This window comes from Somniosus microcephalus, chromosome 27, assembly GCF_052327205.1.
Source record: "Somniosus microcephalus isolate GS21.2 chromosome 27, FLI_Smic_1.0, whole genome shotgun sequence".
NCBI classification, from domain to species: domain Eukaryota; kingdom Metazoa; phylum Chordata; class Chondrichthyes; order Squaliformes; family Somniosidae; genus Somniosus; species Somniosus microcephalus.
In genome coordinates, this window is record NC_141013.1 from 12,587,742 (window position 1) to 12,604,819 (window position 17,078).

Here is a 17,078-nt window from a genome sequence, read left to right on the forward strand (position 1 = left end):
GAGTCCAGAACCAGGGGTCATAGTCTAAGGATAAGGGGTAAGCCATTTAGGACTGAAATGAGGAGGAATTTCTTCACCTAGAGAGTGGTGAACCTGTGGAATTCTCTGCCACAGAGGGTGGTGGAGGCCAGTTCATTAAATATATTCAAGAAAGAGTTGGATATATTTCTTGAGGCTAAAGGGATCAAGGGATATGGGGAGAAGGCAGGGACAGGGTACTGAATTTGGATGATCAGCCATGATCTCATTGAATGGTGGAGCAGGCTCGAAGGGCCGAATGGCCAACTCCTGCTCCTATCTTCTATGCTTCTTCCTGCTCTTTATGGCTCCAAACCACTTTTGGCAGTGCACTTATCCACCGAGCCACCAGCGACACCACCTTTAAATGAAACCATGGTGGGCTTTCCAATTTTGCTGAGCTGGGCAGTATTGAGGTAAAGAGAATAACACACAGTGGACAGTGGTACAATCCAGCAACTCCTTTGTTTCAAATAAAATCTCAATGCTGATAAATTGAAATAATACTGATCGCAATCTTTATTGCACCAAAGCAGCTAAGCCAGGTAGCATCAACCAAACAAGAGTGACTTCAATATAGCACGTAGCACAGAAAGCTATTCCCTCCTTCTCTCCTCCTGTCCTGTCCACAGATGAGTAAATGATAAACTAATACATAAAAGACAGTGCAGGACACTCGCAAGGTTGAAAACAGTAGCAGAGAGGACGCGTTAAATCAACAACAACTTGCACTGATGTAGCATCTTTAAGGTACAAAAATCATCCCAAGGCACTTGTTAGAGGCATAATCAGACAAACATGGTTGCTGAGCCAAAGATATTGGGAGCGGTGTCTAAAATCTTGGTTAAAGAGGTGGGTTTTTAAGAAGGGTCAAAGGAGGAGAGGAAGGTGGAGAGCCGGAGAGGTTTAGGGAATTGCAGAGCTTAGGGTTTAGGTGGTTGAAGGCACAGCTGCCAATGGTGGGGTGAAGAGAGTAGGGGTGCACAAGAGGTCAGAGTCAGAGGAACGTAGAGTTCTTGGAGGGTTGTAGGACGGTGGAGGTTACAGTGATAGGGAGGGGCAAGGGCAAGGCCATGAAGGGACTTAAACACCAGGATGAGAATTTTAAATTAGAGGCATTACAGTCTAGGGAGCCAATGTAGGGGTAATGGGTGAGCTGCACTTGGTGCAGGTTAGGATATGGGCAGCAGAGATTTGGAGGAACTGAAGCTTATGGAGGGTGGAGGATGGTAGGGCGGCCAGGAGAACATTGGAATAAATCGAGCCTGGAGGCGACAAGGCATGGATGAGGTTTTCAGCAGCAGATGGGCTGAGACAGGAGCGGAGGCAGATGATGTTAGAGAGGTGGTCTTTCTGATGGAGAGGACATGGGCCAGAAACTCAGCTCAGGGTCAAAGAGGACACCAAGGTTGTGAAAAGTCTGGTTCAACCCGAGACAGTGGCCGGGGAGAGGCTGGAGTGGTGGCGAGTTTGTGGCAGGGGCTGAAGATGACAGTTTTGCAATGTTTTGCGGGAGGAAATTGTGGCTCATCCAGTACTAGATGTCGGGCAAGCAGGCTAATGCCACAGAGGCAGTGAATGGGCTGAGAGAGGTGGTGGAGGTGTAAAGTTGGGTAGGGGTTAGATCACACCAAGCTTAGGTTTCAGAAGCTCTTAGACTGTATCAGGAAGGGGAGGCTGCAGGAGTCACAGATTTGAGGTAAGTAAGGTTTATAGGAGGTGGCTCCGGGACTGTGGGAAGTTTCACACTTGTCTCTTAGTCCCCCAGTGAAGATTTAAATCTTTCTGTGCACCCAGCGTCAAATTCATAAATCAGCTAAGAAAGAAAGACTTGCATTTATATAGCAACCTATCACATTTCTCAGTAATGTCCCAAAGTGTTTCACATATAATGAATTACTTCAAAGTGCAGTGCCTTACATAGGCAAGTACAGCACCAAATAAATACCCCAGAAACATTAAAATGAAGTAAGTGGCCAATGAATCTCTCTTTTTAGTCGTGTTAGTTAAGGGATGTATGTTGGTCAGGACACGGGGAGAATTATCCCACTCTTCTTCATAGTGCCGTTGGAACATGCAGATTGTTTTAACATCTTATCCATAGGATGGCACCTCTGACAATGTAGCACTCCCTTTGTACTGTATTGTGTATTAACTTAGAAAGTGACCTCAAACTCCTAGTAATCTTCTGCATGTGGCGATAGTAACTACCATCAGAACCAAGCTGATGTACATCTGCCTTTGCTACACCGATAATGGTCTTTAACATAAAAAGCACACCCCAGTAATTTCCAAAGGGTTCGTCCACTGAAATTTTGGCGGAAGATCGGTGGATAGTGCTGAAACGATCAATCCCATTACTCCGGGGTTTCCGCTGATCTTCAAAGTGTCAGTCGTGGCTCAGTGGGTAGCACTCTCGCCTCTTGAGTCAGAAGGTTGTGGGTTCAAGTCCCACTCCAAAGACTTGAGCACAAAAGTCCAGGCTGACACTCCAGTGTAGTACTGAGGGAGTGCTGCATGGTCGGAGGTACCATATTTTGGATGAGATGTTAAACTGAAGCCCCATCTGCTCGCTCAGGTGGATGTAAAAGATCCCATGGCGCTATTTCAAAGAAGAGCAGGGGAATTATTCCTGGTGCCCTGGCCAATATTTATCCCTCAATCACCATCACTAAAAGGGATTACTTGGTCATTATCACGTTGCTGTTTGAGGGAGCTTGCTGTGCGCAAATTGGCTGCTATATTTCAACAGTGACTACACGCCAAAAGTACTTAATTGGCTGTAAAGCACTTTGGAGTGCCCGGAGGTCGGGAAAGGCGCTATAGAAATGCAAGTCTTTCTTCCCGCCGAAGGGGGAAATCAGGGAACTAAAGAAAATGTTGCGTCTAGTTTACACATGACAAATTTCCAGGCAGCTCACTAACGCTGGACCGTTAACAGCTCTCATGGCAATGCACGTTTCCTTGTGCGTGTTACAATTTTACTGACCCGACAGCACCAATCAATGCCCTTCACTTATAAAAGAGTCCCGCTCCCTAACCTTCTGAACCTTTTAAACCTCAGGAAATTTGGCCTAGAAACCCCTGGCAATCAATCCATTTTGTTCAAAGGCAGACGTGATGAGCCTGCTGGCTGTGCCTCATGGGCTCCTGGGGATCAGAAGGAAAACAGACCACACTGAAGGTCATACACTAAAGAAGCTAACCACAGGATATGAGTCATTGAGAGGAGCGTTCCTTTAGATTCATATCACTGTTGCGCTTTACTTGCTGCTCGTACGCAAGTATGAAAACTTACATTGTACACTATTTGATTGCCATGATTGAGAGGATGGGATGTGCACTGCACACATGTAGTTGATAGGCCTCCCAGCTTAGGCCATTGCAACTTTTATTCTAAAAAGGGGGGACTTCTAAAAGATGGGGACCAAGATCTAAGCTTTTTTGGACTACAGTGATTCATATAAAGAAAGAAAAAAAAAAAAAAAACACCGCAAGGTGCTTCGCAGCCAATGAATTACTTTTGAAGTGCTACCACTGTTACATAAGCAAATGCAACAGCCAACTTGTGCACAGCAAGATCCCACAAGCAGCAAATGAGATAGATGACCAGTTAAGATGTTGGAGATATTGGTGGAGGGGTAAATGTTGGCCAGGGCACAGAGAGAACTCCCCAGCTTTACTGCAAATATTGCCACTGAGTATTTTAATCTATCGGAACAGGCAGATGGAGACTTGGTTTAATGGCTCATCTAAAATATTCCCCTCAGCACTGCACTGATGTGGCAGCCTAGATTAGGTGCTCAAATCCTGCACTGGGGCTTGAATCCATGGCCTTCTGACTAAGAGAAGAGTCCTCTTGAGCCAACCTGACACTTGATGAACCGATGGGCCTGTCTTAGCCAGGCACAGACAGGTTCATTTCCACAGGTGCGCGGTGGTAACTGGCACAACACGCCTGTCCCTCAAGTGTGTGTCTGGGTGGTGAGCGTTAGCAGGCAGCTCCTTAAACCAATTAAAAAGGGGGTTGTTTTGCTGCTGGGGAAGTTTCTAGATTAGTCGCTGCTTGTAAATCCCTGAAAGTCAGAAGAAACCAGCAGGAAATGACTGGCTTTTTCTTTTTTTTTGATAAACGTGACACAAAAGATTGCGGGTGAAGCGTGACAGACGAGTCACCAGGCCCAATCCATCGCTGGACCACGTCCAAGCATGGATTTGACCCAACACGTTTCATTGCCTGAGGCAAAGTACTGGAAAGTTACTCTCGGTCCTTCAAAAGATTAAGCAAGCAAAACTCCACCCTATTTAACCCTACCACCCACATTGTACATTTTTTGGATCAGTTCCCTTTCTTGGCATGGTGTTGCCATGGTCCCATCCTGATCTGCACACCCACCCTCTCACCAGCTAGGATTTATTTCTGTAGAATACGTCACCTATGCATCTGGCAGCTAAAGTGCAGCCAAACATCTTCAATTTTAATCAGCACGGCCCAAAGCTCATATACATAGACAGCTGCTTTTTAAGCGGATTGTTAGTAATAGTTTTAGGAGGCAAAAGCTGTAGGGTCGAACTAACTTTCTAGGCACATTTTCATATCAGAAAAATGTGAGATTTGTGAGCAAAGTTTTCACCGGCAATTGGTCCTTTTTAATATTTGAATGCACATGGCTATGCAGTGACAAGTTTCCCCTAATTGTGTATATAATTCACTCTGCTATGGTCCTGCTGCTCTGGCTGTTCCAAGATCTCCTCAAAATTAGAATGAATTGGGACACCGCAGCTCAGACTCCCTAAAATCCTCCCGGATGACTTGTTGCTCTTGGAAGATTGGCACTTGAATTGGAAGTTGCTCGAGGTCTTTCGATAACTGTTGATCAGGGATCTTCGGCTCTGGGCATTTATCTTCCTTTTCACGCTGTCCCGAGCTTGACCCTGAAGGCAATCCACCTTCTGTTTCCATTGCAGTCATAGAAATGGAATTCTCACTGGGCATAGACTCGGCTTCTCTTCCTTGTGCCACTTGTGATTCAGGGGTTCCTTCACAGATTTGTGCCATTTCCTCTTTGCGTGGCCCTGGCTTGGGAAAACACCATCCTCGATTTTGATTCGCTTCGGTCTCAAAGTTTGTCTCATCCTCTGTCATAGATATTCCAGGGAGCTATAAAAAGCAATAAACACAGAATCAACTAGCATGTTCTTCAAGGTCCCACCCCCAGTATATCAGCACCTTCAGGAGAAGATAGAAAATTAGCAAAAGTTTAAAATTCACATCATTATTAACTCTCCAAGCCTCTAACTACAGAACCTTAAGAACAGAATTGTCAGCATGTGTCAGTTTTAAGAACAGCAAAAGGCCATTCAGACCAGAGCTTGTCATCTTCCATTGAACTGGCTCCCTTCAACCTTCTCACTATATCTCTTAATTCCAACTCTGCCCACAAACAGAGGCCGGAATTTCCCCCTGAAAAAAAACAGGTGGGTTTGGAGCGTGGGGGCAGTTAAATGGTTAAAAATGGGATTCCCAACTGATCCCACCTCCAACCTACCCACTTCTGGTTTTAACGTAGGCGGGCAACCAACCCGCTCCCAGGAGGCGGTACATCAATTTAAATATAATGGGGCTGGAAGCCTCGTTTTTTCCACCTCCATTTTGAATTTAACTGCATGTGGACGGGTTTTTACACACTTCATGAAAGCCGGCAGTTAAACCAAGGCTGCATCCAGGAGGGAAGTGGCTTTATACCTACCTCCTGGATCGAGAGTCCCTCTCTGCATCTGCAGGCCTACCCACCCGCGACCAGCCAGCCTCTCAATCTGGCTGGCTGCGGGTGGGAAACCGAGGCCTCGCATGCAAATCAGACCCTGCCATAAAGTCGGCATGGCCTGCAGGAAACCCGGGCTCCCCCCTCCCCTCGCAGAAAATTACAGCCAGATAGACTGGAAATTTCCTCAGAGCTACACCCGCTTCGTCGACTTGTCGCAAGTACAACGGAAACCTCGTTCCACATAAACAGGGATACCGCTGCACTTCCAGCTTAGTTGTGGCGGTGGAGCAGAAGTAGCTCGGAGGAGATCCTGGCCCTAGCTGCCTAATTTGGCACAACTCCCAAGCTTAAACAAAAAAAAAAGTGGTTGTTATATAAACACGCACGCGCACACACGCATTGCATTAACTTTGTAGCTGATGTTCAGACTAGGGTTTACTTTCCTTCCATTATTAGACCATGCACAAGGCACATTTGCCCGTTTTAACATTGTATTGCAACATCTAGGAGCAGCCAGGCAGTGGTAAACAGTTCAAAGACAAGTTCGGCAAGAATAACTCACAATCTCCAGTTACAATGAGGCTGTTGGGTCAGACAACGTGGAATGATTAGAGGCAAAGAGAACTGATTTGTTGGAAACTTATTTCCCATACTGTGGCGGCCAGAGCATAATTACTTCCAGGACAGATAATTCACTGATAAGACTTTCCTCTGTACATAAAGTACCTCCAGTGGAAGTATTATCATCCGGATGAATAGTTTATGTCTTTTTGCATCATTTATTGATAAAAGACATAATTGCCAATGTAAAAGTAGATAATGTCTCTTGTTTTAAATGCTTGGTGTTTTATTTTATAGAGGGACCGGGGGCACAGTGGTTATGTTACTGGACTAGTAATCCAGAGGCCTGGACTAATGACCCAGAGATTCAAATCCCACTACAGCAGCTGGGGAATTTAAATTCAGTTAATTCAATCAAATCTGGAATAAAAAGCTAGTATCAATGGTGGCCATCTATCAGATTGTTGTAAAAACCCATCTGGTTCACTAATGTCCTTTAGGGAAGGAAATCTGGTCTATATGTGACTCCAGAGCCACAGCAATGTGGGTTAACTCTTAACTGCCCTCTGAAGTAGCCAAAACAAGCCAGCCATTCAGTTGTCAAGAAGGTGGCTCATCTCAAGGGCAATTAGGGAAGGGCAATAAATGCTGGCCTTGCCAGTGATTCCCACATCCAATGAATAAAAAAATTAATTAATTTCCTTCTTTCCTCTCCTGCAGTCAGTATCTCCCTCGAAAACTTCCTCGTGCGATAGTCACAATTGTCTTAGACGATTCCAATTCTCTCCTGGCCCGCCTTCCACCCTACATAAACTTGTGCTCATCCAAAACTCTGCTGCCCTCATCTTAACTCGCTCGAAGTCTCATTCACCCATTACCCCTGTGCTTGCTGACCTACACTGGCTCCTGGTACAACAATGCCTCAATTTTTAAATCCTCATCCTGGTTTTCAAATCCGTCCATGTCCTCACTCCGCCCCATCTCTAACATCCTCCAGCCATACAACTCTCAGATCTCTGCGCTCCTCCAATTCTGACCTATTGCCCATCCCCGATTTTAAATCGCTCCACCATTGGCTGCTGTGCTTTCAGTTGCCTTGGCCCCAAGCTCTGGAATTCTCTCCCTAAACCTCTCTGCCTCGCTCCCTCTCTCTCCTCCTTAAAACCTAACTCTTTGACCAAGCTTTTGGTCACCTGTCCCAATATCCCCTTATGTGGTGCGGCGTCAAATTTTGTTCAATAATGCACTATATAAATACAAGTAGTTGTTGAGACTAGACAGTGATTGTTAGCAGGCTCTTTGACTGTAGAGGCATCAGAGTCAAGTCCTCACTTGATATTCACTTTCAAGCACAATACACTGGATAGCAATCAGGAGCCTGAAACCTGGAATGATTGTTTTTTCTCTCCACCCTACTCCACGGGTGCCAAGACCAATTGCAGCACCCTACTGCCACCTTGGCCCAGATCTGCCCACTCAGCACTGACCAGGGAACCAAAGCTAGGGCCTTACTAATCTGCATGGCTCAGTAATGCACTGGATGATGCATTAGGCCATCGGGGGTATTACTGGCCTTTTAATAGGGAATGGTCGTCTGATCTGATCTTAGGTTTATGGCTGGATTCGAACCCGAGCTGCGCAAAACCTTAGTCTTGCGTACACAGTACAGAAGCACCAAGGGCTAGAAATTCATCTCAGGAGGTGGTGCAAAATGGATCGGCTGCCCGTTATACGGCAATGGAACCGAATATCAGGTGCTGCGTCTAACGGGCGGCCAATCCCATACCGCCAATTTTTGCACCACCGCCAGAGATTAATTTCTCAGCCCAAGGCACAAGAGCGAAGGATAGTAGAGTATAAACAACAAAGGGAGCTCTTTATAGTTGTATTCACCAAAAAAAAGGGGCTGAAATACAAATAAAAAATGAACCTGCACAACGAGGCGCGGTTCTCACACGATGCGTCGCCCTGTGAAAATTCTGTCAGATAAGGTACACTGCGGAGGAGAGATTCTGTGGTCCATTGTTACGGTCTCTTGTTCTCGGATTAATGTGATTCGAGCCCCATTCTAAAAAGTTAGGGATAAACAGCATGGCCAAATCAGATATTCAGGAACGGGAATGTTAAAAATGCTATGCCTGCTGGACAGTTTGTGCACTTAATCTGAAAATCTAAATTCTAAAGAAGGTAATTTATCCAAACGAGACAGAATGAGTCACCAAGTTAAAAAAAGATTCTGTTCTGTTCAAATTAATCAATTATTACTTCTTAGGTGATTATTCATCCCTTTTCTATTTTTTTTCCCTCCCGTTTGAGTTGCTCATTATTTCCACCTCTAAATATTCTCTCCCTCTTCCATCAGGATCAGTGAATACATTTTTTTTTATATAAATGGAGCAGACTTTAAATTGAAACTTAAGGGAACGGACTTGCCATCAGGACCCCTTTTACTCTCCCCAATTATCCCCAGGTGCTGCCCACTTGGTACCTCATTCAATGCAAGGAAGAGGCCGTTCCAGACAATGTTTGTAGTGCTGGAGCTCTTTGAAGCTCAGAGGTCACGGTGAGCCCAAAAGATAGAAGACAAGTACAGAAACTGCAAATATTATGTATTGCCAAAGGCACACACACAAAAAATTGTAAACTCCAGACGCAATCAAATTCAAAATCAGATATTCTTTCATCATGACTGCACATATTTTCCTAAAATGGTTACTGAAGGGAAATTCAGTTTTTATTATAAGGTGGAGCTAGAGATTGAAATGAACAAATTAATCCACTTTTGTACTCTCTGTTCAAGTCATTGTATTCTCCTTTAATATGTTCTATAAGCATAGGGCACCATTAGTGGCATGAGTACACTAAAAGAAAACTCCTTTAAAAAGGTTTCTCAAAGGCTAGTGTCAAAGCATGGAAACACTCAATATAGTGCTAATTAAGCTCAGGGTTGGACAAATGGTAACACTTGTTCAAAGTGAAGTGGAGATTGAAGTAAAGAAGATGAAAAGTAGGAAAACTTGCATTTAATACAGGAAAGTGAATCTAATGCTCAAAGCCAAATGGGAAATGTGGTGTATGTAACCTGTTCCACCTTAAGAGATGTACTACTTTCTCTGGCTGCTGTATACATAATACCGGTGGTGACCACCGGTATATAAGTACTGTGTAGTGATATTGCTGTTAGTATAGCCCTGACCTCCAACTAGTAAAGACCTGTTGAAACGTTATTCTTGTAGTCTGTGTCAGTAATTAATCTTAAATACAACTAGAACACACAGACTTAACAGTGGCGACGAGTCCGATTCTTACCCTGCGGCAGTTTATATCCACGGTGGCTTCGTCCACAGAACGGGCGTTGAAGAGAGGCATCCACCCTCATCACCCTGCTGGAAGACACGTCGCGTGGCAGGCATCGAGAACCCGGAGTGCAGAAGATATCCTGAACTCGAAGCCTCCATCAGCGGCAGTCAGCTATCTTCCTTTTACCTCGGTGGTGGGTAAGCCGGTCAGCGACGCGAGCAGAAAGTCGGCCGCGTTGGCTGTACAGACGGGGAGGGAAGACGGAGGAATAAGGGCGGTGAGATCGATCGCGACCGGAGATAAGGGCCGGGCCGCATTCGGGCCAAAAGGCGCAGCGCGGGGACATCGATCGCAGCTGGTGATAAGGGCCGGGCCGCATTCAGGCCAAAAAGGCGCAGCGTCTGGGGCGACTGAAGGCGCGAGAGCCGCGGTGAAGGCGAACGCAGCCGGTGCTAATAACCGGGCTGCAAGGCGCGACATCGGGGAAGCGCAAATGCCCGAGGGAGCCGCGGTGAAGCGGAGACAGCGTTGGGGGAGTTACTAACCGCTGGGAAAGGGGAGCAGCAGCGGCACGCCAAACGCCATTGCAGCCAGCGGGTGAAGGCGAGCGCAGGAAAGACCGCCAAGCGCGGGAAACCGCCATTTTGTAGGCGGAGGACGAAGACAAGAGCGGGAAGCCGCCATCTTGGAAAAAGGGAAATCACTAAAAAAATTGTAATGATGCCTAAACATGGGAACATTAATACCTTTGATAGCGACATCGAAGATTGGGTCACGTATGTAGAACGCATACAAAATTATTGTAAAGCAAATAAAATCCCAGATGAGAAAGCACTAACTTTATTAAACTTAATGGGTGCGAAGACATACGGGCAATTGAAACACCTTTTATCACCAGATGAACCGGCGGAGAAGACGTTCGAGGAGATTGTTACTGTCCTGAGAAATCATCTAAACCCCACGCCGCTGATGCTAGCGGAACGATTTAAATTTTACAGCAGAAAGCAGCTGAAAGATGAAAGCAATGCTGAATATTTAATGGAATTGCATAAGCTAGCAAAGTACTGTCAGTTTGGAATGGGACTAACAGATGCGCTAAGAGATAAATTTGTGTGTGGATTATTAAAAGAAGATACACAAAAGCGACTGCTCGAGGAGAATGAGCTGACGCTTGAGAAAGCGGTCACTATGGCAGCATCACACGAAGCCGCAGCGAGAGGCACGGCAGTAATGAAGCTACGGTCACCGGAACTCAGTACAAATCAATTGGTTTTGAGTACTGTAAAATGTTATCGTTGTGGAAAGACAACGCACGATCAGAACCAGTGTTGGTTTAAAAACCAAGAATGCAGAACGTGTGGCAGGCTTGGCCACATAGCTAAAGTATGCCGGTCAGGAAAGAAGACCAGCAACAAAAAGTCACCGCAAGGAAAATACATAAAGGTACACAAGGTGACAAAGAACAGTTCGAACGAACAGAAGTCAGATTCAGACGCCAGCAATAATGAACTGGGTAGCTTAAGAGTACACAACGTTGGTAAGGATGCAGATCGCCAGACAATTTGGGTCACTCTTCAGATAGCAGGAGTCCAAGTAAAGATGGAATTGGACACTGGCTCGGCATTGACGGTCATGAATAAGAAAGATTATAAAAGGTTATTCCAACATATTCCCCTACGGGATACGGAGATTATATTGAAAACATACACGGGGCAAAGAGTGTACCCCATCGGAAAGATAGAGGTAAAAGTGGTCCACAAGGGCAAAGAAAGCCAAGTAATGGACTTATGTGCTACCTGAAGGAGGTCCACCACTACTGGGACGGGAGTGGATTAGGAAAATGAATATGGACTGGCACTCCTTAAAAGGCACTAACGGTAGATTCCGGGGAAACAGATGTCAAACCTAAACGATTCTCCAGAATATTGGATGATGCTAAAGAGGTGTTCCAGCAGGGACTGGGAACACAGAGGAATTACGGCAAACATCAAGATTGATGAACATGCACACCCAAAATTTTTCAAAGCCAGACCGGTACCCTATGCAATACGACCTGCTGTAGAAGCGGAACTGGAAGCGCTAGAACGTTCAGGTGTACCAAGGTAGATTGGAGTGAGTGGGCTACGCCCATTGTTCCCGTTATGAAACGTCCTTCGAGCAACAAGCCAGGAGAACCAGGGAATGTTCGCATCTGTGGAGACTTCAAGATCACCGTTAATCCGGTGCTTCACACGGTGCAGTATCCGCTTCCGCGGATTGAGGATATTTTTGCTTCATTGTCTGGCAGGAAACACTTCAAGATAGACCTGGCGCAGGCGTACTTGCAGATGGAGGTTGAAGAGTCACGCCAGTACCTCACGATCAACACGCATAGAGGTTTGTACCGGTATAATAGGCTGGTTTTTGGAGTGGCATCGGCTCCAGCAATTTGGCAGAGGGCCATGGAGCAGGTATTACAGGGAATTCCAGGCACACAATGTTACCTGGACGATATTCTGATTACAGGTGATGGTGATGAAGAACACCTCGCAAACTTGGAACTGGTGCTCAACAGACTGAAAGAGTATGGACTTCGAGTTAATCGGCAGAAATGTGAGTTCTTTCAGAAGCGGATCTCGTACTGTGGTCATGTCATTGACCGGGAGGGGCTTCATAAATCTCCCGACAAGATAGAGGCAGTTGTAAAGGCTCCCGCTCCGGATAATGTCTCTCAGTTGAGGTCGTTTAACTATTACCATAAGTTTCTACCGAATCTATCCACGGTACTGCACCCGCTGAACGCTCTTTTACAGAAGGGGGTACCATGGGAATGGAGCGAAAACTGTAAGAAGGCATTTCGCAAAAGCAAAGAATTGATCACCTCAGGAGGAAGTGTTGGCTCACTTCAACCCAACACTGCCTATTCGGTTGGCTTGTGATGCTTCTCCATATGGGATTGGGGCAGTACTCTCACACAAGTTGCCAAATGGCACGGAAAGGCCAGTCGCGTTTGCATCCAGATCATTGACCTCCGCTGAGCGCAACTATGCGCAGATCGATAGGGAGGCTCTCAGCCTTGTATGGGGAGTGAAGAAGTTTAATCATTACCTGCAGGGCCAAAAATTCACACTTCTGACAGACCATCAGCCGTTGGTATCCATTTTTAACCCTAAGAAGGGTGTTTCGGTGATGACAGCACAGAGACTCCAGAGATGGTCCCTTTTCCTAGGGGCACATCAATATCAAATAGAATTCAAAAGGTACAAAGCAGCATGGCAATGCTGATGGGCTGTCGCGCCTGCCACTACCTGAAGAAGAAGAGACGACGAAAGTTGACCCTGTTGAGTTATTTCATTCGACCATCGAGTGTTTACCAGTCACCAATGCAAGTATTGAAAGAGAAACCAGGAACGACCCGACACTGTCCAGAGTCTTCGAGGTGACAGTGAAGGGATGGCCAACACATGGTGATCCTCTGTTACCGGCATTCTCGGCAAGGCAAGACCAGCTGTCCGTCTGCCATGGTACTTTACTTTGATGTACGGGACAAGAGTGATTATTCCTCCCAAGTTAAGGGAAAGAGTTCTAAAGGAACTGCATGAAGGTCATCTGGGGGGGGGGGGGGGGGGGGGGGGGGTGGGGGGGAAGAGTTAAGATGAAAAGTCTTGCTAGGGCTTATGTATGGTGGCCGGGTATTGACCAACAGATAGAGGAGTTGACGAAAAGCTGCGCTGGGTGCCAAAAAGTGCAAAATGCACCTCCGATCGCACCGCTACACCCATGGGAATGGCCTTCAGCCCCATGGCAACGCGTACATATTGACTTTGCTGGTCCATTCATGGACTCCATGTTCCTAATTGCGGTGGACGCACATTCCAAATGGCCAGAAGTGATCAAGATGAATACCACTACTTCAGAAAAGACAATTGCGGTGTTAAGAACAATATTCGCAAGGAACAGATTGCCAGAACAGATATGTTCGGACAACGGACCACAGTTCGTGTCGGAAGAATTCCAAAAATTCTTAAAGAAGAATGGGGTGAAACATTATACCTCTGCCCCATATCATCCGGCGACAAACGGGTTGGCCGAGAGATTTGTCCAAACATTCAAAAAGGCAATAAAGGCCATGAACGATGATCAGATTCCGCTACAACACAAGGTGGACAATTTCCTAATGGCATATCGAAACGCCGCTCATGCAGTAACTAACCAAAGTCCTGCCATGATGTTTTATAACAGGAGGTTGCGGTCCAGGTTGGACTTGTTAAAACCAAATGTGCGGAGGGAAGTGGAAAACAAACAGTTCCGGCATATTAATAACAAGACCACTCGAAGTTTCGACGTAGGACAACCAGTATTGGCAAGGGACTATGGAAACGAAAAATGGCAGTCCGGAACAATTCGAGCCAGACAAGGACCTCTGATGTACACAGTAGATATTGGTAACAATGTGATAAGGCATTATGCGGATCAACTGGTAGAATCGAGAGCAAGGGTCGAACCCATGGTTGCGACAGAGACAACTGTGGAAGACGTTAATGAACCTGAAGCATCTACCTCGGCAGGGAATGTACCTGATGATGACGTCCAATACATAGGAAACCAACTAGAGGAGTCACCTCAGCAACAAGAATCAGAGACCACTGAAAGGCGTTATCCAACCCGAATCAGAAGGCCTCCTGAGAGACTGAACCTTTGAACTGTTTATACCTGAAGTTATATATGTATATATGTTATTATGTTATGTTAAATGGGGATATGACTCAAGCTAAAAAGGGAGGATTGTGGTGTATGTAACCTGTTCCACCTAGAGAACTTAAGCCTGTTCCACCTTGAGATGTACTACTTTCTCTGGCTGCTGTATACGTAATACCGGTGGTGACCACCGGTATATAAGTACTGTGTAGTGATATCGCTGTTACTATAGCCCTGACCTCCAACTAGTAAAGACCTGTTGAAACGTTATTCTTGTAGTCTGTGTCAGTAATTAATCTTAAATACAACTAGAACACAGATTTAACAGGAAATATGTTGGCTCATTCACAACTTCTTTCCTCCAGAGGCAGAAAATGAAGGACATCAGATCAGAAATTGTAATTTTTTTTTTTTTTTTTTTTTTTAAAGTGCAAAAGCAGAGTTCCCATCAGAATTTTATAGGCCTTCCATATTGAACCTGCAATAATTGTCTAATATTCTTTCAACTAGTCAACCATTTTGGTTTCCCATCTATTGTGATTACCAGATGAGAATCTGAGTTTCCATGGCAATGGACAACTATCACATCTACTCCCAAACCCTACCACTCCCCTTGGTTACAGCATTGGGGCTGGTCACATGATAGCAATACATTTATGAAGTCCCACATGACAGATGACATCAGGCTAGAAGAGGGACCTCATGAGTTAGGTTCCATTCTACATGTTTAGAACACCACTCGTCACATCCCGCCAATTGGAGTACATCCCCATTATCCCTACTCTCTGTCTTCTATCTCCTAGCCAATCCCTTGCCATGTCCATAGGTTGCCTCCAATTCCATACATTTTCATTTCTGCCAACAATCTCTTGCGTGGAACCTTATTGCATGCCTTCTGGAAGTCTATTTAAATAACATCTGTAGACATTCCCTTATCTACCAAGTTGGTGACCTCCTCAAAAAATTCAACTAGGTTAGTTAGATGTGACTTGCCCTTTACAAAACCATGCTGGTTCTTGCTGATCAGTTCATATCTGTCCAAATGTTTAGTCACTCTGTCCCTAATGACAGATGCTAATACTTTCCCCGCAACAGACATTAATAATAATAGAATAGCAAAATACTGCGGATGCTGGAAATCTGAAATAAAAACAGAAAATGCTGGAGACACTCGGCAGGTCAGGCAGCATCTATGGAGAGAGAAACAGAGTTAACGTTTCAGGTTGATGACCTTTCGTCAGAACTGGAAAAAGTTAGAGATGTAACAGGTTTTAAGTAAGTGCAGGGGCAGGGAAAGGGGGGGGGGGGGGGGGAGGAGGGGAGGAAAGAACAGAAAGGGAAGGTTTGAGATAGGGTGGAAGGCAGGAGTGATTAAATGACAAAAGGGATGATAGTACAAAGCAAAAGGAGATGGTAATGGGACAAGTTAAGAAACAAAATAGATGAGCCTAGATGAGGCGTAAATGGGAATGGCAGAATCATCATCAACAGCTGCCATGTGAAAAGAGATTATGGTCTGAAATTGTTGAACCCAGAAGGCTGTAAAGTGCCTAATCGAAAGAGGTGCTGTTCCTCAAGCTTGCATTGAGCTTCATTGGAACAGTGCAAGAGGCAGAGGACAGAAAGGTCAGAGTGGGAGTGGAGCGGAGAATTAAAGTGACAGGCGACCGGAAGCTCGGGGTCACCCTTACGGACTGAACGGAGGTGTTCCGCAAAGCGGTCACCAAATCTGCGCTTGGTCTCCCCAATGTAGAGACCACCATTTATTATTATAATAAAGAACCAGAACTGTGCCATGCCAAAATGATTAATGCAACATGATCCAATTGTTCATTTGGAAAAAAAAGTGTACAGCGCAGCTAGAGTCCAAGGGTAAGTTTCAAAAGAAATAGGCAACACTGCCAGGTACTGGCAGCTCTGGGTTGCAATGGCTTCAGTTACCATCAACCTAGTCATTATAAGGAAAACAAGTGAGAAGGGACTGATGCGCACTTCTAGAAATGATACTGTTGTGTTCCCGCTTCCAGGTTTGCTGAAATTTGGAGTGAAGATTCGTCAAAATTTAGGCTGCTGTCACCAAGTAATTACCCACCAGGATGGTTGACTAGAAAACTTATCAGCTCCGTAACCTAGTTGCCCTATGTTGCATTTATTGCTAGGAGTAACAAGGGCAAGAAGCAGGAAAGAGCAGATACTGGGACCAAGCAAATTGAGCTTCTGCTGGAGCAGTGAGAAGTTGCTCGTTTACAGCCCAGAATGGGCACCAATGCTGCCCGAGAGCCAGCGGGCATGAGACATACAAAAAGTACCCCCGCAGCAACTTACTCCATTTCCTTCAAGTGCCCGGCCCTTGTGTAAAATATTTACAGCATCATAACCAAGGTCATGTATTCAGACAGCCGATGGGTAGAAAGAGGAAGGCAACAACTATATCCCATCATTGCATGGTATGTGTTAGTGCTGGAATGTGCTACACCAGGGTCTTGCATTAGATCTAGATCCACATATTTACCCTTCAAACTGAAACTTGATCCACAGCATTTTTTGATTATACAACGACCATAATACACAGGACTGCACAATGTTGGTGTACATACTTCGCATGCCATTGCTTCAATTACTGTAATGTTTTGTAAATGTCTGCATTCAAAAAAAAGGGGAAGATCTCTAAATACCTTTAAAAAAAATTAAACAGAATGCCATTTGCTTAGTAGAAAAATGCTAATATCCTATTTCTTTTTTAAAATGGACAAA

The 17,078-nt window shown here is 45.4% G+C and overlaps 1 protein-coding gene across 3 annotated transcripts in view; it reads right to left on the minus strand.

The window, feature by feature from the left end:
- Nucleotides 1-513: 513 nt before the first annotated feature.
- The window catches only part of LOC147099976 (perilipin-2-like), a 48,213-nt gene continuing 31,648 nt past the window's right edge, over nucleotides 514-17,078 (minus strand). For all 3 annotated transcript variants that reach the window (XM_085968526.1, XM_085968527.1, XM_085968528.1), the window contains one exon: nucleotides 514-5,179. In XM_085968526.1, coding sequence (XP_085824652.1) covers nucleotides 4,778-5,179 — 402 coding nt within the window. In that variant the 3' untranslated portion in view covers nucleotides 514-4,777. The remainder of the gene's footprint in view (nucleotides 5,180-17,078) is intronic.